This window comes from Aquarana catesbeiana, linkage group LG03, assembly GCF_042186555.1.
Source record: "Aquarana catesbeiana isolate 2022-GZ linkage group LG03, ASM4218655v1, whole genome shotgun sequence".
NCBI classification, from domain to species: domain Eukaryota; kingdom Metazoa; phylum Chordata; class Amphibia; order Anura; family Ranidae; genus Aquarana; species Aquarana catesbeiana.
This window is the reverse complement of record NC_133326.1, coordinates 538,578,135-538,602,756: the sequence shown is the minus strand read 5'-3', so window position 1 is coordinate 538,602,756 and position 24,622 is coordinate 538,578,135. Positions and strand designations below refer to the sequence as shown.

At 47.0% G+C, this 24,622-nt stretch overlaps 1 protein-coding gene across 1 annotated transcript in view; it reads left to right on the top strand.

The window, feature by feature from the left end:
• Positions 1 to 24,622, top strand: part of GYS2 (glycogen synthase 2) — a 134,717-nt gene that overhangs the window by 39,488 nt on the left and 70,607 nt on the right. Inside the window, exon 5 of the mRNA XM_073621421.1 lies at positions 1,617 to 1,761. Coding sequence (XP_073477522.1) covers positions 1,617 to 1,761 — 145 coding nt within the window. The remainder of the gene's footprint in view (positions 1 to 1,616; positions 1,762 to 24,622) is intronic.

Here is a 24,622-nt window from a genome sequence, read left to right as displayed (position 1 = left end):
CTTTGTACACGGTCGGCCTTTAAAGGTTAATTCTGGGCGCTTCTGCTGCAACCCCATCCCAGGCAGTAAATGACTTGTCTGACCTTCGCGGCACAAGGTAGAACATGGCGAGCGCTCCCCTGAACAGGCGACGACCCCCACCTACCCACTCCCTCTGCCTCTCCAGCTTCCACCTTTGTGGCCTTTGGGCTCGGCTGACCTTTCTTGGGCACAGACACCCTCATTAGGACAATGGATATCTTAACATTTGTCAGAAAGTGCCGTAACGGAGCCAAAAATGTCCAGCGTAGGATGAGCACAATCCGCCATCATCTCTGTATTACTGCTTTGTAAATGTCAGGCGTTCAGGTGAGGGGGAGGGGGGATCTCCATATTACATTTATTTGGTAATTCAATCCAGTTCAATCTACTTCAGAAAGTATGAAACTCCAGGCTTCCCTTCAGCCTTGCACAGCTGTACAGGCTCCTCTCCTGTACTGAAATAGTTTACTATGATTTCACTGCACACTGTGAGCTTCTCACAATGTGCATTAGAAGCTGCAGCATGTCAGCTAGAGCCCGTCCCATTTCTTGGCTTGACATCCAGCATCATCTAGCACTTTTCTCTCGAGCTTGACTTTCACTGGCTCTCCTCTTTCATTTAATGGATTTGATTTCAGTTCCTCCAATCATGGAGGCTCAGCATCAAATGTGGGTGTTTCCTAGGATGAGCTTTAAAAAAAATACAGCCTGCCTAGAAACGCAGACTTCTCCAGATTGACATTCACCCATCAATGCGTTTTGATCAGTGGCGGCTGGTACTCCATCAGTCGGGGGACGGCAGACAGACCTGACCACAGACATCCCCCCCCCATCGCTCCAGCCCGCCAGCCTGCCACCCCACACTAACCCTCCCCCCCGTAGCTCAAGCCCGCCACCGCACTACCCCCCCCCTTTTTCCAGTCGCCGGGGCGCTCGCTTGCCCTCTGGCCCGTTAGAACCCCTGTCATCACTAAACTTACCCCATGCAGGTCACAGCTGTGGCAGTGGCTTCTACCCTCCATCACCTCTGTGTCCCAGCCATTGCTTATCCTCCCGGCCAATCAAGTCTTCGGACTCCCAGCCAATGGGGTCGTAGGACTCGTGGCCAGTGGGGTCTCAGGACCCGCTTCCTGATTGGCCCAGGAGGAGAAACAGGAAGACATTAGTGAATATTAATTCACTAATCTCACACAACAGGGTGGGCGCAGGGCTCTGTGCCCCGAGCCCACCCTTTTTTGAAGCCAATTAGAGCCTCTGGCTCTAATCACGTGCTTCAAAAAAAAAAAAACTCCATTGGAATCCATGCGTCTGGCACCCTGCATGTAGATTAGGGGCCGGATGCATGGATTAGGGGGGTGGCGCCCCTGCACTCCAAATGAGCGGCCACACTGGTTTTGATATTTGCATAACTCCTCCAATAGCCAGTTCACTACTTATTTCAGGGCAGAAGGCTCTTAAGAGGGGTACTTCAGCATCTGGCCAGCCCTTGCACCTTTTCAGCACCCAGCCAGCTTTTGCCGTCAGCCATGATCTGTCATAAACTGTAAATCCAAATGTTCTTATCAGTGCTTTCTGTTATGTTTCTTTTGTTAAAGTTCGATATTGATAAGGAGGCTGGAGAACGGCAGATCTATCACCGTTACTGCATGGAGCGTGCATCCGTCCACTGCGCTCACGTCTTCAGCACAGTATCACAGATCACCGGCATTGAGGCTGAACATATGCTGAAGAGGAAAACCGGTAAGTTGATCTACAGTCAAAAATCTGATTAGTTATTGGTTAGTCAATTTCGGGTCCTGCAAAAGTAAATGAATTGCCATAGTACTTAAAGTAGGTATATTGGGTTGCCACACACCAGCTGAAAGCGCAAACCAGCCTTACAATGGGAGTGCCAGCTGTATAAGCTGATGGTTGCAAGAAGGAGGGAAAGAACTCCACCAACGATGTCACTCGTAGTCCAAAGAGCAGACACGAGGTGGGGCAGAGACACTGGTGGGCAGAATTGCTGATTCTTAAAGTGGAGCTCCAGGCAAAAATGTAACTCCTTCGTAAGCATTAAGCACCCCCCCCCCCCCTTCATTTTTGAATATTTTTTGGTTTTTTCTACATTCCTTTTTTGTGTTTTATTTGGGACTTACGTCCCAAGGCACCACGTCGAGGAACCTCACTTCCGCAGTGCCCTCCTCCTCCCCCTTCGCCTTCTTAGACCTGTATGTGTCCCAGAAGACGACGGGACCATTCAGAAAGCGCAGCGGGACTCGCGCATGCACAGCAGGAAACAGGCTGTGAAGCCGCTAGGCTTCACTTTCTCTTTCTCTTAGTAAGGATGCCATTGTCTGCACCCGGAGCCAATGGAAGGGTGTTTTTATATTAAAAGTCATCAGCTACAGTATTTTTTATCCAAGCTGGAACTCCGCTTTAAAAGTGTTGTTATCTCCTGTGTAGTCATACAATACAGCAGGATCATGGTTTATAAGTTGACTGGAAAATGTCTCAATATATGCGTATATAGAAATGCTATATATTCCCATTAGAGCCATAGCCACTCCTTCACCTCTGCGTGTCATAGCTGAGCAGATCTAAACCAGGTAAAACGCAGTTCCCATTAAGCAATGGAAGTTTTGCTTGCTCCCAGCATAGGAGAAAAGTATAAGCCACAAACACATTGGGGTTGATTTACTAAATGTAAATACAGTGTGCACTTTGAAAAGTGCAGTTGCACTCTGCGAGTGTAGTTGCTCCAGAGCTTAGTAAAATGAGGTAAAGCTTCACTTTGCAATGAATGCCCAATCAAGCGCAAGGAAAATAAAAATAAAAACAGCATTTCACCTGCACATGACTGGATGATGGAAAGCAGCAAAGCTTCTGCTAATTTACTAAGAGCTGGAGCAACTGCAACTTTGCAAAGTGCACAGTCTATTTGCCTTTGATAAATAAACCCCGTTGCATGAGGATGTCAAGTCCCAGATTGTGCAATAGTTGCTCCATAGCTACAAGGAAGGAAATACAAGAAGTAGTTGTCCCATAAAGTGATTTCAGTATTTCTTTGCTTGCAAAAAATATCCAATTTTCAATATGTTCAGTGCTATATTCATATATAGTACCGTGTTCATACTGTATATAGCAGAGTGCCATCTTCATTCATAGAGCTGTGTGCATAAAAAGAACTATGTTCATACCTAGTGCCATGTTCATATATAGTACCGTAAATAAATAGTGCCATGTTTAGACATAGTACCATGTTCATACCTAGTGTTGTTTTCCTACATAGTACCATGTTCATACATAGTGCCATGTTTACACATAGTACCACGTTTATGCCTAGTGCCATGTTCATACATAGTGCCATAGTGCAGTGTCCATACATAGTACCATAGTGCTGTGTTCATTTATAGTGCCGTGTTCATGCATAGTACCATGTTTATACATAGTGCCATGTTCATACACAGTGCCGTCTTCATACATAGTGTCGTGTTTATACATAGTGTCGTGTTTATACATAGTGCCGTGTTTATACATAGTGCCATGTTCGTACACAGTACCATGTTCATATATAGTGCCATGTTCATACATAATACCATGTTCATACATAGTGCCATGTTCATACATAGTGTCATGTTTATACATAGTGCCATAGTGCCGTGTTCATACACAGTACCATGTTCATACATAGTGCCATGTTCATACATAGGTCCATGTTCATACATAGTGCCGTGTTCATACCTAGTGTCGTGTTTATACATAGTGCCATAGTGCGGTGTTCGTACACAGTACCATGTTCATACATAGTACCATAGTGCCATGTTTATACATAGTACCATGTTCATACATAGTGCCATAGTGCCGTGTTCATACAAAGTGCCATGTTCATACACAGTATCATGTTCATACATAGTGCCATGTTCATACATAGAACCTTGTTCATACCTAGTGCCATGTTCTTACATTATTAATGTTATCTTATTATACAGGATTTATATAGCACCAACAGTTTTCATAGTACTTTCCAATATAAAGAGAGACAATACAACAATAATACAATGCAATACAAGAGAGTTAGGAGGGCCCTGCTCCTGGGAGCTTGCGATCTAATAGGAAAGGACTGGTGGAACAAACGATGAACTGATGGGAGAAATAAACTTTGGTTATTAGCTGAAGGCAGGATAGGCCTCCCTGAAGAGATGAGTTTTCAGGGGTCACCTAAAAGTGGACAGAGTAGCAGACAGATTGGGGTAGGGACAGTGGCAGCCCATGCGCCTGGCCCCTTGCAGGATGCCGGACGCATGGATTCCTATGGCGGGGGTGGGAGGGGGTGGTATTTTTTGAAGCACCTGATTAGAGCCAGAGGCTCTAATAGGCTTCAAAATAGGATGGGCTCGGGGCACAGAGAGTGCTGCCAGAGCCGCAAACCCCGCGAGTGGGGGGGGGGGGGTTGGTGGGCACAAATGGCTGCATTTGATGGGCACAGATGACTGCATTTGATGGGCACAAGAGGGTGCATTTGATGGGCACAGATGACTGAATATGATGGGCACAAGTGGTTGCATTTGATGAGCACAGGTGGCTGCATTTGATGGGCACAGGTGGCTGCATTTGATGGGCACAGGTGGTTGCATTTGATGGGCGCAAGTGGCAGCATTTGATGGGCACAAGTGGCTGCATTTGATGGGCAAGTGGCTGCATTTGATGGTCAAGTGGCTGCATATGATGAGCACAGGTGGCTGCATATGACAGGCACAAGTGGCTGCATTTGATGAGTACGAGTGGCTACATATGATGGGCACAAATGGCTGCATTTGATGGGCACAGGTGGCTGCATATGATGGGCACACGTGGCTGCATTTGATTGGCAAGTGGCTGCATATGATGGGCACAGGTGGCTGCATATGATGGGCACAAGTGGCTGCAATTGATGGGCACAAGTGGTTGAATTTGATGGGCACAGGTGGCTGCATTTGATGGGAACAAGTGGCTGCATTTGGTGGGCACAGGTGGCTGCATATGATGGGCACAAGTGGCTGCATATGATGGGCACAAGTGGCTGCATTTCATGGGCAAGTGGTTGCATATGATGGGCACAGGTGGCTGCATATGATGGGCACACGTGGCTGCAATTGATGGGCACAAGTGGTTGAATTTGATGGGCACAGGTGGCTGCATTTGATGGGCACAAGTGGCTGCATTTGATGGGCACAGGTGGCTGCATATTATGTGCACAAGTGGCTGCATATGATGGGCACAAGTGGCTGCATTTGATGGGCACAAGTGGCTGCATATGATGGGCACAAATGGCTGCATATGATGGCCACAAGTGGCTGCATTTGATGGGCTCAGTGGCTGTATATACTGGGCACAAGTGGTTGCATTTGATGGGCAAGTGGCTGCATATGATGGGCACAAGTGGCTGCATTTGATGGGCACAAGTGGCTGCATTTGATGGGCACAGGTGGCTGCATATGATGGGCACAAGTGGCTGCGTTTGATGGGCACAAGTGGCTGCGTTTGATGGGCACAAGTGGCTGAATTTGATGGGCACAAGTGGCTGCATTTGATGGGCACAAGTGGCTATGATTGATGGGCACAATGGCTGAGTTTGATGGGCACAATGGCTGCATATGATGGGCACAAGTGGCTGCCTATGATGTTCACAGTGGCTGCATATGATGGGCACAAGTGGTTGCATATGTTGGGCACAGTGAGGCTGCAATTGATTTTGAGCACCAGCCGCCACTGGGTTGGGAGTTCTATAGGATTTAAGAGAATCATGAGACGTCCTGGAGACAAGCATGGGAGGAGGGGACAAGAGCTAGAGAGCAGGAGGTCTTGGGGAGAGAGGAGAGGATGGTTTGGGTGATATTTGGAGACAAGATTGGTGATGTAGCTTGGGGCAGATTTGTAAATGGCTTCGTATGTTATATGTTAATGTTTTGAATTTTATTGGCCATGGGAAGCCAGTGGAGGGATTGGCAGAGAGGGGTGGCGGACACTAAACGGTTGGTAAGATGGATGAGTCTGGCAGCAGCATTCATGATAAACTAAAGAAGGGATAGCTTGCAAAAAGGTAGCCCTATGAGGAAATTACAATAGTCAAGGCGAGAGATAAAAAGGAACAGGTGCATCTGAGCTACCACCTCCTGTGTAATGCCTGGCGAGCCTCAAGAACACAGCACTCAGCCTGTGAAGTCTCTACAAACCTCCATGTAATCTATGCAAAAAAGGGAGACACTGCATTGACGTCACTGCAGTGCCACCGGCCCGAAAGCATTGGCGCCCCATGGATATGCGCAATAGCTAAGGAGTCTTAGGAATCCCAGATGGACGGAATTGCACAGTCTACACAGCGACATACAATGTGGAACTGTGATAAGACGAGCCGTGGAGGATCAATTTTTCCGTACCCTTTGCAACCTGACTCTACAGGAGCCATACTTTACACAAGACAGCGCACCAACAATTGCAGTCTCCAACGAGTGCAAGGAGGAAATGGAGCCAGCAGGAGATCAGATAACCTCTAACTCGAGGTGGAAGATACAAGGAGGACGTTTAAAGAACGAGGGTAATCCAGGGGCTAGGTAAGCACAGCCAGCTCTGTATACTCCTTGATTAGTCCAATAGACTCACATCCTTGTTGCTTCCTACAATGATCTAAGACTATCCCAAGCAGCGCAATATCCCTGAATAGGGATGAGCCAAACACCCTCCGGTTCGGTTCGCACCAGAACATCCGAACATGCAAAAAAGTTTGTTTGAACACGCAAACACTGTTAAAGTCTATGGGACACAAACGTGAAAAATATAAAGTGCTCATTTTAAAGGCTTATATGCAAGTTTTGGCCCTAAAAAGTGTTTGGGGACACATGAGTTTGACTTGAACATTGGCTATTCGCCGTTCACCAAACAGCGAACAATTTGGGGTGCTCGCGGCAAATTCGAAAAGCCGCGGAACACCCTTTAACCACTTCAATACCCGCGTATAGTCATATGACGTCCACAGATGGGATCTCCCATCCTGGGTGGACGTCATATGACATCCTGGGTTTCCCGGCCGTCTAGGGGGCGCGCGCGCGCCGCCGGGCACCCGCGATTGCCCGTTAACCGGGCCGGCATGTGGATCTGTGTGTGTAAACACACAGGTCCACAGCCTGTCAGCTCTGAGGAGAGCGATCTGTGTTCCCAGAACGGAGGAACACTGATTGGTCTCCTCCCCTAGTGCATCCCCTCCCCCTTCAGTTAGAATCATTCCCTAGCAAACATACTTAACCCCTCCCCGCCCCCTAGTGGTTAACCCCTTCACTGCCTGTCACATTTACACAGTAATCAATGCAATTTTATAGCATTGATCGCTGTATAAATGTGATTGGTCCCAAAAATGTGTCAAAAGTGTCCGATGTGTCCGCCATAATGTCGCAGTCACCAAAAAAAATTGCGATCGCCGCTAAAAAAATAAAAAAATTTTTTTTTTAAAAAATGCCATAAATCTATCCCGTATTTTGTAGACGCTATAACTTTTGCGCAAACCAATCAATATACGCTTATTGCGATTTTTTTTACCAAAAATATGTAGAAGAATACGTATCGGCCAAAACTGAGGAAAAAATGTGTTTTTTAAAAAAAAAATTGGGATATTTATTATAGCAAAAAGTAAAAAATATTGTGTTTTTTTCAAAATTGTCGTTCTTCTTTTGTTTATAGCGCAAAAAATAAAAACCGTAGAGGCGATCAAATACCACCAAAAAAAAAGCTCTATTTGTGGTAAAGAAAGGACGTCAATTTTTTTTGGGTACAACGTCGCACGACCGCGCAATTGATGTTTAAAGTGCGACAGCGCTGAAAACTAAAAATTGGCCTGGGAAGGAAGGGGGTGAAATTGCCCTGTATTGAACCGGTTAAAATTCCATGGGAGAAATCTAAAGTGCTAATTTTAAAGGTTAATATGCAAGTTATTGTCATATAAAGTGTTTGGGCACCCGGGTCCTGCCCCAGGGGACATGTATCAATGCAAAAAAAAGTTTTAAAAACGGTTGTTTTTTCGGGAGCAGTGATTTTCAGAATGCTTTAAGTGAAACAGTAAAAATAAAATATTCCTTTAAATATCGTGCCTGGGGGGGTGTCTATAGTATGCATGTAAAGTGGCGCAGTTTTCCCGTGTTTAGAACAATACCACAGCAAAATGACATTTCTAAAGGAAAAAAAGTAATTTAAAACTGCTTGCGGCTGTAATGTATTGTCGGGTCCTAGCAATATAGATGAAAATCATTGAGAAAAATGGCATGGGTCCACGACCCCCCCCCCCCAGCCCATTACAAGGCTCTTTGGGTCTGGTATGGATATTAAGGGGAACATCGCACCCACATTTTTTTTTTAAATGGCGTGGGGGGGCCCCCAGGCACTATATACTCTGAACAAAAGTATATATACTATACGGCCTGCCCTATATACTCTGCAGAAAATTGGGCCTTAGGTGTTGGTGGTGCCAGAACACTGTAACCCCTCATAGTTACTCTTGTTGGGCGCATGAACAGGCCCTGCTGTTAAATATTATTTCAAAAATTGTAATCACATGTCCGTGTTAAACGGGCAGAAAAATTTGGCCTTGGGTGGTGGTGCCAGAATACTGTAAGCCCTCACAGTTGCTCTTGGTGGGCGTAGGAACGGGCCCTGCTGTTAAATATTATATCAAAAATTGTAATTACATGCCCCTGTTAAACAGAGGCAGAAAAATTGGGCCTTAGGCAGTGGTGGTGCCACAACACTGTAACCCCTCACAGTTACGCTTGTTGGGCGCAGGAATAGGCCCTGCTATGAGATATTATATCAAGAATTGTAATTACATGCCCCTGTTAAACAGGGGCAGAAAAATTGGGCCTTAGGCAGTGGTGGTGGCGGTGTCACAACACTGTAACCCCTCACAGATACTCTTGTTGGGCGCAGGAACGGACCCTGCTGTAAAATATTTGATCAAAAATTGTAATTACATGCCCCTGTTAAACAGGGGCAGAAAAATTGGGCCTTAGGCAGTGGTGGTGCCACAACACTGTAACCCCTCACAGTTATGCTGGTTGGGCGCAGGAACGGGCCCTGCTGTGAAATATTATATCAAGAATTGCTGCTGCTGATCCAAGACTGATTCGTTTTTATGAATGTGAGCCTATCAACGAAGTCTGTGGACAGGCGCACTCTATGATCCGTTACAAACCCTCCAGCAGCACTGAATGTGCGTTCAGAAAGAACAGTGGATGCAGGACAGGCCAGTTGCTCAATTGCATATTGAGCAAGTTCTGGCCAGTGGTCCATCCTCAAGACCCAGTAACCCAGTGTATGGTCTGTTGGAAAGGTCTCCAAGTCTGCTCTTGCCCCAAGATATTCCTGCACCATGTAATGCAGACACTGGCGATGGTTGCTTGAACCGATCAGACCTTGGCACTGAGGACTGAAAAATTGTCTAAAGGCATCGGTCAGCCGGCCACCTTCTCCACCGCTCTTTCTCTGACTAAACGAAGCCTCAGAAACACGTTGTCCAGCAACAGGAAATTATAACTTCCCAGGGTCTGGAAACGCATTGCACAAACCTTTCTTCATGGCCTCCTGAAGATGTTTCATCCTCTGCTCCCTCTGCGAAGGCAGGATGAGTTCTGCAACCTTACCCTTGTAACATGGATCAAGAAGGGTTGCCAGCCAGTAATGATTCCTCTCCTTGATACCACGAATCCTAGGGTAATTTCACAGGCTTTTCAGAATCAGGGAGGCCATGCAGCGTAAGTTTGCAGACACATTTCATTGTGAGTCCTCTGGGTCACTGATGATGACACCACGTACAACTCCTTGGGTTTCTGGCGACTGAAAACCATCCCTTGAAGACTGCTGCTGAGTGTTATCCTCTACATCTATGCTGACACAATCCTCCTCCTGGCAGGCCCACAGGAATGCTATCTGGATAAAGGGGGCCTTGAGAGGTAAGGAAGTCCTCCTCTTCCTCCAGCTGTTCTGCCTCAAGTGCCCTGTCCATTATTCCACGAAGCGTGTGCTCCAACAGGAAGACAAGAGGGACAGTATCACTGATGCATGCATTGTCGCTGCTCACCATCCTCGTGGCCTCCTCAAATGGTGACAGGACAGTGCATGCATCCTTGATCGTAACCGAACTGCAGCCCCCCAGATAAAGAAAGCACCTAGGTGCAATCCAAATGTTGTAAACTCGGAGAAAATAGGGGATTGGCGCTGTTCACTAGTGAATAAATAAACTATTAACAGACTCTCACCACAAGGAAAACATTGCACCACAAATCTGAGTGAATGAAAAACGGTGAAACACAATATAATTTAGTATGTATAGATGAATATACAAACTAAAAATGCCAGAAAGTGTGCAAACTGCTCAAGGTGAAGAAATATATAAAAAATAATAAATAAAAGTATCTCCAAACAATAATATAAGTGGATAATCGATCAAGTGTACAATACCACAGTGGTGTTATACCAATTATGTGAGGCTGAATAGTGATCAAATAGAAATGAAAACAAACCAAAAAAATCAATATACATTTAGTGTGCATTAAAAATGTTGTGATCAAAAATTGATGAATAAAAAAATGTTTTTGAAAAATTTTTTTTTTAAAAACTGGCATAATAGTCTATGGTTTCAAGAAAAAATGTCCGTGCATGCAACAAATCCAAAAAAGTGCCAAAAAAATGCTATATATATTAAAAAATGTCCAGTGTGTATAAAAAGTTCTTGTGCAGCAATCTAGTGTATCTTCAAATGGTTCCAGGTATGTCCGTCCCGATAAATATATACCGTCCTGTGTGGAGCCCCCTCTAGTGTCCCCACTCACCGGAACGCCCAACCCCTGCAGGGATAATAGGCATGTAGACGTGAGTCCGATGATCCAAGAGGTCGGTGTCCCCTTCACCACCTTCTCTCCACTTGTGTCACCAGACCGCTCTCAAATGGCATCCACCAGGACAAAATACCATATACAGGGAGAAGAGAAGAGCCTCATAGTGTGAATCCAAAGATAACTTTATTTAGCTTAAGCTTACATTAAAACTGAAAATAAGAAAATGAAAACTAAGATCTGACAGCTCTCTGCCGGCTGGCTCCGCGCCAGAAGCCGCAGACAGTGCAGTGTTCACGGCGTGCGTTCCACGGCCGTCTACAGAAACCGGAAGTCAATGACATAGACAAAAGGTAAAAGGACGTATGCGTACCAAGAGGCCACGCTTACGCGTTTCGTCATCAAGACGTCATCTGAGGCGGTATCATCTGATACTTTTATTTATTATTTTTTATATATTTCTTCACCTTGAGCAGTTTGCACACTTTCTGGCATTTTTAGTGTGTATATTCATATATACATACTAAATTATATTGTGTTTCACCATTTTTCATTCACTCAGATTTGTTGTGCAATGTTTTCCTTGTGGTGAGAGTCTGTTAATAGTTTATTTATTCACTAGTGAACAGCGCCAATCCCCTATTTTCTCCGAGTTTACAATCCTTGATCAGTAGCCATTGGTGCAGCAAAAAAAAGCCAAGCTCCCCTGACCCTATCCTGGTGCCATACTCACACAGGTACACATTGATGGCCCTCTGCTGCGAGTGCAGCCACTGCAGCATTGCCAACGTTGAGTTCCACCTGGTGGGCATTTCACAAATGAAGCAGTTGGTGGGCAGGTTGCATTCCCTTTGAATGTCAGCCAGCTGAGCACTGGCATTGTATGACCGGCGGAAATGACCACAGACTTTTCTGGCCTGCCTCAGGAGATCCTGTAAGCCTGGGTACCTGCTCAAGAACCGCTGCACCACCAAATTCAGGACGTGTGCCAAACATGGGTCAAGTGTCCCTGTCGGAGGGCGGAGAGAAGGTTGATGCCATTGTCGCATACAACCATTCCTGGCTGAAGCTGGCGTGGTGTCAACCACCTCTGAGCCTGCCCCTGCAGAGCTGACAGAATCTCTGCCCCAGTGTGGCTCCTGTCCCCTAAGCAGACCAACTCAAGCACTACATGGCATCTTTTTTGCCTGAGTGCTTGCGTAGGCCCTTGACCGCTTACAGAGCACTGCTGGTTCAGAGGAGAAATCTGAAGAAGAGGCCATAGAGGAAGAAGAGGAGGAGAGGGTGGAGGAGAGAGCTGTGGCAGAATGACCACTAGCATTTTGGAGGCGTGGTGGCGGAACAAGCTCCAACAATACTGAACCCTGTCCTGCATCCTTCCCAGCTGTCAGCAGAGTTACCCAGTGCACCGTTAAGGAAAGGTAATGTCCCTGCCCATGCCTGCTAGACCATGAGTCAGCGGTAATATGCACCTTACTGCTGACCGCCCTGTCCAACTAGGCCAAAGCATTGCCTTCCACATGCCGGTAGAGAGCCGGAATGGCCTTCCGTGAAAAGAAATGGCGCTTTGGAACCTGCCACTGAGGTACAGCACATTCCACAAATTCAGGAAAGGGGGCAGAGTCTACCAGCTGAAAAGGCAGCAGTTGCAGTGCTAGCAATTTGGCCAAGCTAGCATTCAGACGCTGAGCATGTGGATGGCTGGACCGAATTTCTTTTTACAGTTTAGCAACTGGGGTAGGGAAATATGCCTGCTAAAATCAGATGGAGGTGTACTGATAGCAGATTGGCTGCAAGTACTTGGGACATCTATTGCTATACCTTCATTCCTCTCAGTGCAGGTTTTTGAGAGGACTGGAGGTATAGTGGGGTTGGAGATCCCAGATGAGGAGCAAGGAGAAGTCCGCCTTTTTCTTTGATGTGGGTCTTTCAAGTGCTGTTGCTAACAGACTGCATGGGAGGTCATCATAGGTCTGGTCAAGCATGTGGTGCCCAAGCGGCTGCTGTTCTGGCCACGTTTGATCCGCTTCAGACATAGGTTGCAAACAGCAATGGTGTGATCTGCTGCACACGTGTCAAAAAAAGCCCACACCAAGGAACTTTTCAAAATCAGCGGGGAGTCAGCAGCGCTCTGCACCTGTGGAACTCTGCGGTCTGATGCAGTAGGGTGGCTGCTCTTAAGCTGCCCCCTAGAGGGCATCCTGCTTCGTTGGAGTTGTGCCTCCTCCTCCTCCTTCTCTCTTCTATCAGGCACCCGAGTAGAGTCAGGGACCTCATCATCCCCTCCCTCCTCGTCACTGGAGCAAACTTGGCAGTATGCTGCGGCTGGGGGAACATGACTGCCAATTTCTTGTCCTTCTTGGGCACCCCCTCTCTCTAGGCTCACGTTACTCCCTTCCTCAACCTGGGAACCAACATCAGAGCCTTCTAATCGCTGCTCATCCTCCATCAGCATGTACCCAACACTGTGGTCAAATAGTTTGGTGGACTCCTCCGTGCATGATGGTGGGGCTACGGAAGGAGTGACTGTGGACAAGGAGCCGGTGGAATAGGCCGCTTTGGCAGATGCATTGGAATGCAAACTACTCTGAGCCTGGGTGACAGAGGATGAGGAGGATGAGGATGGCTTTGTTATCCACTCCACCTACTCTTCTGCATGTTCTGGCTCAAAAACACGGCCAGCAGCAGAAAAAAAGGACAAGCGTGCCCCATGGCCACCTGGAGAGGCTGCACCATGTCCACAACCAGCATTGTTGACTGTAGACGCAGAGCCTGCTTGCCCTCTTTTAGTGGCCTGTGAGCGTCTGCCTCTCCTTGGTGGCCTTCCGGACATGATGTATATTTTGTTTGGCAACAACACACTGCACTGTATTGTGTACTGTGTAAACCACCAGAAAAGTAGTAGCAACTGCACTACGGCTGCACTGTATTGTGTAATGTGTACACCACCAGAAAAGTAGTAGCAACTACACTACAGTTGTACTGTAGATATACGCTACACTGGATGCTGCAGAGTGTATATATATATATATATATATATATATATATATATATATATATACTAGACAGTCTGTATATATATATATATATATATATATATATATATATATATATATATATATATATATCAAATACACCGCCTGAAGTAGATTAGAAATAGTACCACCACGGAATGCACTGTAGAATGTAGATCTCTAGGCTACACTGACTGGATGCAGAGTATATATATATATATATATATATATATATATACACACACACTAGACTGACTTTAACTGACTTTATATATATATATATATATATATATATATATATATATATACACACTAGACTGACTATATATATATATATATATATATATATATATATATATATATATATATATATATATATATATATAGTTGGAGCCCTATGTCCGATGTGGACATAGATAACATTTATAGTTAACATAAAACTTACCATCGCAAATAGACCTGGAAGTGTGGACTTACCATATGAAATGGACCTGAAAGTGTGCCTTGGTCTAATGGCCGGTATGCCAAAATAAGGGGGCATACCCTGGTTTAAGAAATGATTATTCTGTAAAGAGAAATGAATAGTTGAGAAATGCTGTGAATTGGGGATGGGAGGGTGGGTATCGCGCACAGGGGGTGGGTATCGCGACAAGCACCACAGGTGAGCGGGCTGCTTAAGTACCCCCCGGGCTCCTCCCATAAATTCAGGCCACCATACTGGCCTTCCTACTTATGGTTGGAGCCCTATGTCCGATATGGACATAGATAACATTTATAGTTAACATAAGACTTACCATCGGAAATAGACCTGGAAGTGTGGACTTACCATATGAAATGGACCTGAAAGTGTGCCTTGGTCTAATGGCCGGTATGCCAAAATAAGGGGGCAAAAACATTCAGGTAGGGGTATAATATTTTATTGGTTTTCAGTTTATTCATTGAGCCAATTTGGAAAATGCCTGTGCCATCTCTACTTGAGGATTGGGGATATACCGGGTGAAGCAGGCTGATTTCCACCTGCCTAGTCTTTTGATGAAGTGGTCTGGGACCCCGTGGCGGGATGCTGCGGAGGCTGCTCCGATACGAAAGGAGTGTCCAGAGTACTGACTCGGGTTAAGGTGAAGATTGCGGAGAAGTATCCTTATGTGTTACACAAACTGACAGGCGCTTAAGGGTTTAACTGGGAATGGTAGAAGAGGACTGGTGTCCGGTTGTTCAGGCAGGAGTGACAGGAGACGGTTGAGTACGGTGACTGGGCACCAGCTGTTATTGGTTTTGAAGAGGTGAATGTCCACTCCAGAGCCTGTTTGCTGGGTTTTAGAAATCTCGAGGTGAAGGACGAAATGGTCTTGGTAGCGAACCAAGTGCCGTCTGCATAGTACTTGGTCTGCGGGGTTGTTACAGGTGAACTCGCCAGGTCGCAAGAACCCGTAGTAAGCCAAATATATGGCTGCTTGTAGGACTGTGCTGGGGAGAAGACCGAATGGAGAAGTCGCCAGGATGGTCGACATATCCCTGAAGATGGGCCCCGTAATGGCTAAGCGCTTGGTGCTAATCACTGGTTGTTGTTTCTGAATGCCCCTTAGGATGGCTCGTATAGCGTGTGATGAGAACAGTGAAGATTTTGCGGGGTCTTCAAGAGTCAAGAAATGTTGTATGCCGGCTAGGTATAGCCGAATGGTATTGTAAGATAAGGCCAAGCTGAGTGTGGCCGTACGAAATGAAGGCCAGTATTTGTTTGACATCTGTTGGTCCTTTGCAGCAGGGTGTCAGGAATTTATTGAACGCCTTCCAAGCTGTCTGGTAGGCTTTGAGTGTGTTATGGGAGAGTGAGTGATTGATGAGCTGCGTTGCTCCTGGTAAATGTTGAACTAGTCCAGGGTCAGTTGTGACCAGACAGGGATAGGGGCCGACACTGGATCGGCTCCGGGAACCTGTTTGAAAAAGGAGGTGTAATTAAGACGTGACAGTGCGTCAGCAGCTAAATTGTATCTGCCTGGAATAAATGAACAGTGGATGTTAAACTGATGCTGTAAAGACAGTTGTACCAATCTGCGCAGGAAGGACATGACTGCTAGGGACTTGGACCTGCCTTTGTTGATAATGTCTGCCGTGGCCTGATTGTCGGTGGTGAAGACCACGGTTTGTCCTGTCCAATGATGACCCCAGAGTTGTGCAGCTGCCACTATGGGATAGAGTTCGAAGAGGGAAGATGTTCGGGTAAAGCTGGGTATCAACAGTATCTGTTGAGGCCAGGGTCCTGAAAACCATTGGTGGCCAAAAATTGCCGCGAAACCTGTGGAAGCTGCAGCGTTTGTCACCACCTGGGGTGAAAGGGCAGAAACCATGGGTATAAATAGGGATATGCCGTTCCAGGCGGACAAAAATTCCTCCCACATAGATAGGTCCACTATTGCTGCGGAGTCTAGATTCAGGATCTGATCGGGGTCTTGTGTTTCTGACAAGAATCTCGGCAGATGTGACACGAAGGTGCGGATTTGTGGAATAACTCGCATGGTGAAATTAAGCATTCCCAGGAGAGATTGCAACTGCTTCTTGGTACACCCCTTGGTGTGGGTGAATTTGTGAAGGACCGCCCTAATGCGGGTTAGTTTGTCGAGGGGGAGACTGGCCTGCATAGTGCAGGTGTCTAAGTTGACCCCGAGAAATGTGATGTTGTGTGCTGGGCCATCGACTTTGTGCTCGGCGATGGGAACATTGAGATTTCCGAATACCACTCAGAGTTTGTCGAGGTCTCCTGGGGGCCTGCTGGGTGGTTCTATTAGTAGGAAGTCGTCCAGGTAATGGATGACTTCTTGGCACTGAGCCTTGTTTAAGAGTATCCAAGCGAGGGACTGAGCGAATGTGTCGAAGAGCCAAGGGCTACTCTTCGAACCAAACGTCAGTTTTGTGGCAAAATAGTATGCCTCCTTCCATTTGATGCCATGCCAGCACCAAAGGGATGGGTGGATAGGCAGGAGCTTGAAGGCATCCGAGATGTCGGCTTTGGAGAGCCAGGCACCTGTACCTGCTTTGATGACTGCTTGGATTGCCATGTCCACGGAGGAATATTTTAGGGAGAATTCTTCAAAGGGGATCAGAGAATTGAGACTGAGAATGTGGGAAGAATGAGGCGCAGACAGGTCGTACACCAAACGTAATTTATTTGTGAACTTGCCCTTGACAAGCCCAATAGGGCTGACTCTCCAAGTGCTGAAAGGGGGCTGAGTGAAGGGGCCTATAACGAACTCTCGGTCTACTTCTGCCTGTAAGAGCCGATCTATGGCTTGTTCGTCAATGGCCGCTGAACGAAGATTCCCACATTCGTAGGTACTGTGGGGTAAAGAAATGAGGCCTGTGCGAAACCCTACTGTGAACCCCTGGATAAGATAGGTGGCTAGGGAGGGGGTGGGGTGTGAGGTGAGGTAGAGTCCTAGCCACCAGACGTTGATCCGGCTTAGTCATGCCCTCTTTTGTTGTTTAACTTCGCACAAGTTTCTTGGGTGCGCTCTTTGGCATAAGGTGCAGATGTGGAGTAGGCGGCACTGACTGAAGTTGCAGGACCCATAGTTGTAATTATTGTAGATGGCTGCCCCTCCCACGGTTCGGACTGGGCGTCCGAATTTGTCCACCTGAGGCGTTTGATCAGGGGCCGACTGACCCTGAAGTGCACCGGAGGTGGAGGGAAATTCGAAGGGACGTCTGACTGTCGCATTGGCGCACCAGGTGGCAGTGTGAGTGGAGGACTGGCAAATCGCACACAGGGGTGAGCGTAAGCTGGCAAAATGGTGGCAGAACAGCTCTGTGTCCATGAGACTCCAGTTTGTCGTTGTTTGGAATTGTGTGAGCCTGGCTGCCGCCTTTGCGGAAAAGGAACGGTGGTAGTCGTAAAAAGAAAATCCTCCATACTTGTAGCCCAAGTCTACTACAGTATGGAGGTATAAATCCAGCTCTTCCCTTCTGCTGGGAGCGACTGAACACAGGACATCTCTCAGCATGCCAAAGGCCAGGGTGAACTCTGGGACAGATAATTTCCGATTCAGTCTGGGGTCTTTGGCTTTAAGGACCACCGATATGTCACCCCAGGTATAGGCCTTATTTTCTGCCAGATCGTGGACAGAAATCAGGATAGAGGCCAGGTTGACTTCCCTGCCGTCCAAGATGTCCTTCCTGATGCTGGTTGGCACCAAATGGGAGGGGTAGACAATGGGGCTCCAGCCTGTGGTACCTGCAGGGAGGGGTGTTAAAGGTTGGGTTACGGTTGGGTCGGGAATAGCCGCGGCTGGCCGAGCCTCCAGGAGTGCCACTCTGGTTTGTACGTCCGTGACCGAGGTAGAGAGGGACGACACCATAGTGTGAAGTTGTGAGATGGCCGAGGATATCGACTGGAGAGATGCCTGCTGGGTACTGGGTCCTGCTGCAGCTGGTGGGGGGAAGAGGAGTTTGAACAGCTCGCCTTTCCTGGCTGTCGCGGGGAAGGGCACGCCTCTGCGTCTTAGCTCTGCCGTCAATTTGGGGATAGTCCATCCTCTGAGGGACTGCACGCTGCCGCTCTCTGAGACCGGAGAAGGTGACAGGGGGGGCCGTGAGGTCTTCGCTGCCGGCCTGGGACATGGTTGATCTGGTAAAGATATCCTGTCCTTCAGATCGTGTTTTTTGGTTGACTGTAACCTATTGGGGGTGACATGAATTTCAAGTTTGTTTTGTTTCCCTGAGCCATACTTACCCAACTTGTTTTCTCCCTTTTTTTTTTTTTTTACCTGGGGGGATATCGTCCAACCTGGACCTACTGAGCTTTGACTGACCTGGAGGAGGTTTGCTGGCTAACTTGAAGCAGTGACTTGTATGGTGATTTGCAATCTTAGTGACAACGAAATGATTTGAAATGTTTGCCTTGATTATGAAATGAGTGAAATCTCTTGCCATGACAGAGATCCGGCTCGGTCGTGCCGTGACTGCGACCGACCGCGAACCGGGCTCTGGAGCATGTACTGAAATGAGGCAATCGAAAAACCATTGGTGCACACCGGGACAAATCGGTGCATGTTTGATGTATCTGGATTCAAATCGGAGCGCAGTATGAAACAACGAAATGACAGAAATGTTTTCACCTTGACCGAGGCTCGAATTGGTTGTGCCGCATTTGCGACTGGCAACGAACCGAGCTCTGGCATAGGTATGGATACGGCCAAAATAACTGGGGCATTCCGTAACGAATCGGTGCATCTCGGATGCGACTGGTTTCGAAAACGGTGATGCCATGTGGGAGTGGAATGAATGGTAATAGTTCCCATGACAGAGATGCGGATCGGTCGCCCGATATCTGCGACTAGCTACGATCCGGACTCTGGAGCATGTTTCAGAAATGAGGCCGAGCCCTGGGGCACGCCGTAACGAAACGGTGCATCGGGGATGCGACTGGATTAGAACCGGAGCGCGGTAAGTGCAGGTGTAACAGATTATTGCCATGACAGAGGCGCGAATCGATCATGCCTCTGTTGCGACTGACTGCGAATCGGACTCTGCAGCATGTACTGAAATGTGGCAAATACCTGGGGCACGCCGAGACGAATCGGTGCATTTCCATGCGACTGAAATTCGTATCGGAGCGTGATACGTGGCAGTGAAATGATACCATGACAGAGGTACGAATCGGTGAGTCGTAACGAGCGACTGATAATGAACGTGACTCTGGAGCATGTACTGAAATGAGGCGGTACCTACTGGGGCACACCGGAACGAATCGGTGCATCCTTTGGATGCAACTGGATTCGAATCGGAGTGCGGTAAGTGTCTGAAATGAATGAAATGATTCGAAATGGTTGAAATGTTAGAAATGCTTAGAAATGTTCAGAAATGAGAAATGATTTGGTATCGAACTGACGTCGACAAGAAATTGCGACATTGCGAATTACAACGGTTGTCTACTTGCGTGGTAACAATTTAGCCATGCCTGAAATGAAGTGACGTCTACGTCGCGGTGGTTTTTTCAAATAACGAGAAATAGTAACATAACGATAGTGCGCGTGGTATGCATGCGGTTACGTTTGTGAAATTTGCGAGTGATTCGTAAGTTTGATATCACGGTTTAGTGACATGATATCTAACAATGCGTGAAAACAAAAGTCCGACGGGACCCTACCTGCGACAGCCGAGCCAGACGCGTGGTACGAACTACGAATCGGTAACACGGACTTCGAAACTCTCGAGCACAGAATTGCGAATGCGGAAACTTGCGAGACAAGAACTTGCGGATGCTGGTATTCGAATAGTCGGCCTAGTGACGTATATTGCGCACAGGAAACCGACAAGCACCACAGGTGAGCGGGCTGCTTAAGTACCCCCCGGGCTCCTCCCATAAATTCAGGCCACCATACTGGCCTTCCTACATATATAATAATTTCAATGGGTGGGCTATTTCCTTTTCTTTCTCTTTGGATATCGAAGTACTGTCAAGGTGGACTCCCAATCTTCCACCAATTAAATAAGAAAAAGGTCAGGACACGAACTCCAATGCAATTCTTTATCTTGACTTTCAGAAATATGTACAAAACATGCAAGCCACTGTACAGTTGCGAGCGATACTGCTCTTCATCAGGCTTATCTGGCTGATGAAGAGCAGCCAAATAAGCCTGATGAAGAGCAGTATCGCTCGCAACTGTACAGTGGCTTGCATGTTTTGTACATATTTCTGACAATCAAGATAAAGAATTGCATTGGAGTTCGTGTCCTGACCTTTTTCCTATATATATATATATATATATATATCAATCAAATACACTGCCTGAAGTAGATTAGAAATAGTACACCACGGAATGCACTGTAGAATGTATATCTCTAGGCTACACTGACTGGATGCAGAGTATATATATATATATATATATATATATATATATTAGACTGACTATGTATGTATATATATATATATATATATATATATATATATATATATATATATATATATATATCAAATACACTGCCTGAAGTAGATTAGAAATAGTACATCACGGAATGCACTGTAGCTATAGGCTGCTACACTGACTGGATGCTGCAGAGTATACAGTGGGGCAAAAAAGTATTTAGTCAGCCACCAATTGTGCAAGTTCTCCCACTTAAAAAGATGAGAGAGGCCTGGAATTGTCATCATAGGTATACCTCAACTATGAGAGACAAAATGTGGAAACAAATCCAGACAATCACATTGTCTGATTTTTGAAAGAATTTATTTGCAAATTATGGTGGATAATAAGTATTTGGTCAATATCAAAAGTTCAACTCAATACTTTGTTATATATCCTTTGTTGGCAATGACAGAGGTCAAACGTTTTCTGTAATGCCGCGTACACACGAGCGGACTTTCCGGCATACTTGGTCCGGCGGACAATCCGATCGTGTGTAGGCTTCGGTGGACTTTTTTTTCCCAAAAGTCCACCGGACCTAGATTTGAAACATGTTTTAAATCTTTCCGTCGGACTCAGTTCCAGATGGAAAGCCCGTTCGTCTGTATGCTGGTCCGACGGAAAGCCCGTTCATCTGTATGCTGGTCTGACAGACCAGATACGGCGCAAGGGCAGGGTATTGCATCTCGCGCTCGCTGCAATAGGAAAAAACACATTTTCCTATTGCGGCGAGGGCAGGGCATACCAGGCCCTTAGGTCTGGTATGGATTTTAAAGGGAACCCCCTACGCCGAAAAAATGGCGTGGGGTCGCCCCTAGAATCCATACCAGACCCTGATCCGAGCACGCAGCCCGGTCGGTCAGGAAAGGGGGTGGGGACGAGTGAGCGCCCCCCCCTCCTGAACCGTGCCAGGCCACATGCCCTCAACATGGGGAGGTGGGTGCTTTGGGGGAGGGGGGGGGCCCTGCGGGGCCCCCCCCTCCCCCAAAGCACCTTGTCCCTATGTTGATGAGGACAAGGGCCTCTTCCCGACAACCCTGGCTGTTGGTTGTCGGGGTCTGCGGGCGGGGGGCTTATCGGAATCCAGGAGCCCCCTATAATAAGAGGGCCCCCAGATCCCGGCCCCCCACCCTATGTGAATGAGTATGGGGTACATGGTACCCCTACCCATTTACCTAGGGAAAAAGTGTCAATAATAAAACACACTACACAGGTTTTTAAAGTAATTTATTAGACAGCTCCGGAGGGGGGGGGGGGGTCTTCTTCTGGCTTCGGGGGTCTTCTTCCGACTTCGGGGGTCCCTCCGGTTCCTCTTCTCCCGGCGTCTGGTTTGTTCTTCTCCGCTCTCTCTGGCCTCTTCTCCCGGTTTTCCAGTTCTTCTGATACTGATAACAAGTTCAAACAGGTGCCATTAATACAGGTAATGAGTGGAGGACAGAGGAGCCTCTTAAAGAAGAAGATACAGGTCTGTGAAAGCCAGAAATCTTGCTTGTTTGTAGGTGACCAAATACTTATTTTCCACCATAATTTGCAAATAAATTCTTTCGAAAATCAGACAATGTGATTGTCTGGATTTGTTTCCACATTTTGTCTCTCATAGTTGAGGTATACCTATGATGACAATTACAGGCCTCTCTCATCTCTTTAAGTGGGAGAACTTGCACAATTGGTGGCTAACTAAATACTTTTTTGCCCCACTGTGTGTGTGTATGTATGTATGTATGTATGTATGTATGTATATATATATATATATATATATATATATATCAAATACACTGCCTGAAGTAGATTAGAAATAGTACACAACAAAATGCACTGTAGAATGTAGATCTCTAGGCTACATTGACTGGGTGCAGAGTATATATATATATATATATATATATATATTAGACTGACTGTATATATATATTTATGGTCGTGGCCCTAAGACCGAGACAAATGTGGATCACATAAACACGCGACAAGACTCACAACATAAATAGACCTGAGGTGTGGCTTTTGGTCGTCTGGTAGGTATGGCAAGAAAAGGGGCCAAAAATAACCAGGTAGGGAAGTATCTTTATTGCCTCTAACCTCATTGAGTGAGCTTGGAGAAAGGGCCATCTTGAGGGAATATATATCTGGTAAAGCAGGCAGACTTTCACCTGCCTAGCTTCTTGGTCACATGGTCTGGTACTCCTTGCTGAGATGTGGCTGAGGCTGCGCCGATCCAAAGGAATATCCAGAATACCGCCCGGGGTCTAGGCCTAAGTTGACCAGTAGGACCCAAACATGTTTAATAAACTGATTTCCACTCAGGGGGTTGACCTGAAAAGGCAGTAACGGGCTGGAGACTGGCTGGGTAGGTGAAAGAGCAGACGGTCAAAAGATCGTTGCTGGGCACCAGGCGTTGCTGGTTCGAAAGAAGTTTATATCCACTCCGGGTCCGGTTTGTTGCGTTTTCCGTAAGATAAAGGACATAGTGGCTTGGATACCGGCCAGGTACAGCCTGATAGGGGTATGAGGGAGAGCCAGCTGTGTGTGGCAATAAGATATAAAGGCTAGGACATGAGTGACATCATCTACTGTGGTTCCGGGACAAGTGGCAAGGAACCTACGGTAGGTGTACCAGGCCGTGGGATAAGCCTTTAGTGTGTTGCTAGACAGTGAGTGGTTGATGAGCCGGGTTGCATTGGCAAGGTGTGGCTTCAATCCATTGTTAGTTGAGACCAAGGTGGGATAGGAGTGGATGATGGGTCGGCTCCGGGTTCCTGCTGGAAGAATGAGACAAAATTGGAGCGGGACAGTGCATCGGCTGTGGTATTGCACTTGCCAGGGATATGCTTACAGTAACTGTTAAATTTGGTGATGTAGTGACAATTGCAGCAGACTGCGCAGGAAGGACATGACGGGGAGCGACTTGGATCTACCCTTATTAATGATGTCAGCTGTAACCTGGTTGTCTGGTGAAGAGCTCTGTCTGATCTGTCCACGTGTGGCCCCAGACTTGGGCTGCTGCCGCGATGGGGTACAGCTCGAACAATGACAAAGATCGAGGGAAGCCAGGAATCAGGCAGATTTCCGGGGGCCAAGGTCTGGAAAACCAGTGATGGCCAAAAATTGCAGCAAAGCCAGTGGAGGCTGCAGCATCTGTGACTACCTGGGGCGACTGAGCTGATACTGAGGGAAAAACATTGATATGTCATTCCAGTTGAAGAGGAACTCGTCCCACAAAGCCAAGTCTGCTATTGCTGCTGGGTCTAGTCTGAGGACTTGGTCGGGTCCTGCACTCGGGCAAGAAAGACTAAGAGCCTTGAGATGAACGACCGCCCCTGAGGAATTGTTCACATAGCGAAATTGAGCATCCCTATCAAGGACTGCAGCTGTCTTTTAGTACATTCCTGTGACCGGGTAAACTCTTGAATGACCAACCTAACACAAGCTAATTTGTCAGAAGGCAGGCTAGGCTGCATGGCATGCGTATCCAGGACGATGCCTGAGAAACTCATGAAATGTGTTGGGCCTTCCACTATGTGTCCATTGAGATTGTTGAAGACCTCTTAGCTTGTCTAGATCTACCGGGGGGGGGGGTATGTCTAGGTGTTCGATAAGCAGAAAATCGTCCGGATTATGGATAACCCTGTGACATTGGGCCTGGTGTGACAGGTTCAAGTGAGGGATTGGGCGAAACCGTCAGCTTTGTGAGCAAAGTGGCGACAAAAGCGTTCAGTGTCTGTGAGGCTCCAGTCAGAGCTTATCTGGAACTGGGCAAGTCTCGCTGCTGCTTTGGCTGAAAAATGGCCGATGGTCGTAGACGGCAAAACCTCCATATTTGTAAGCAAGATCTGTCACTGCATGAAGGTATAAGTCCCGC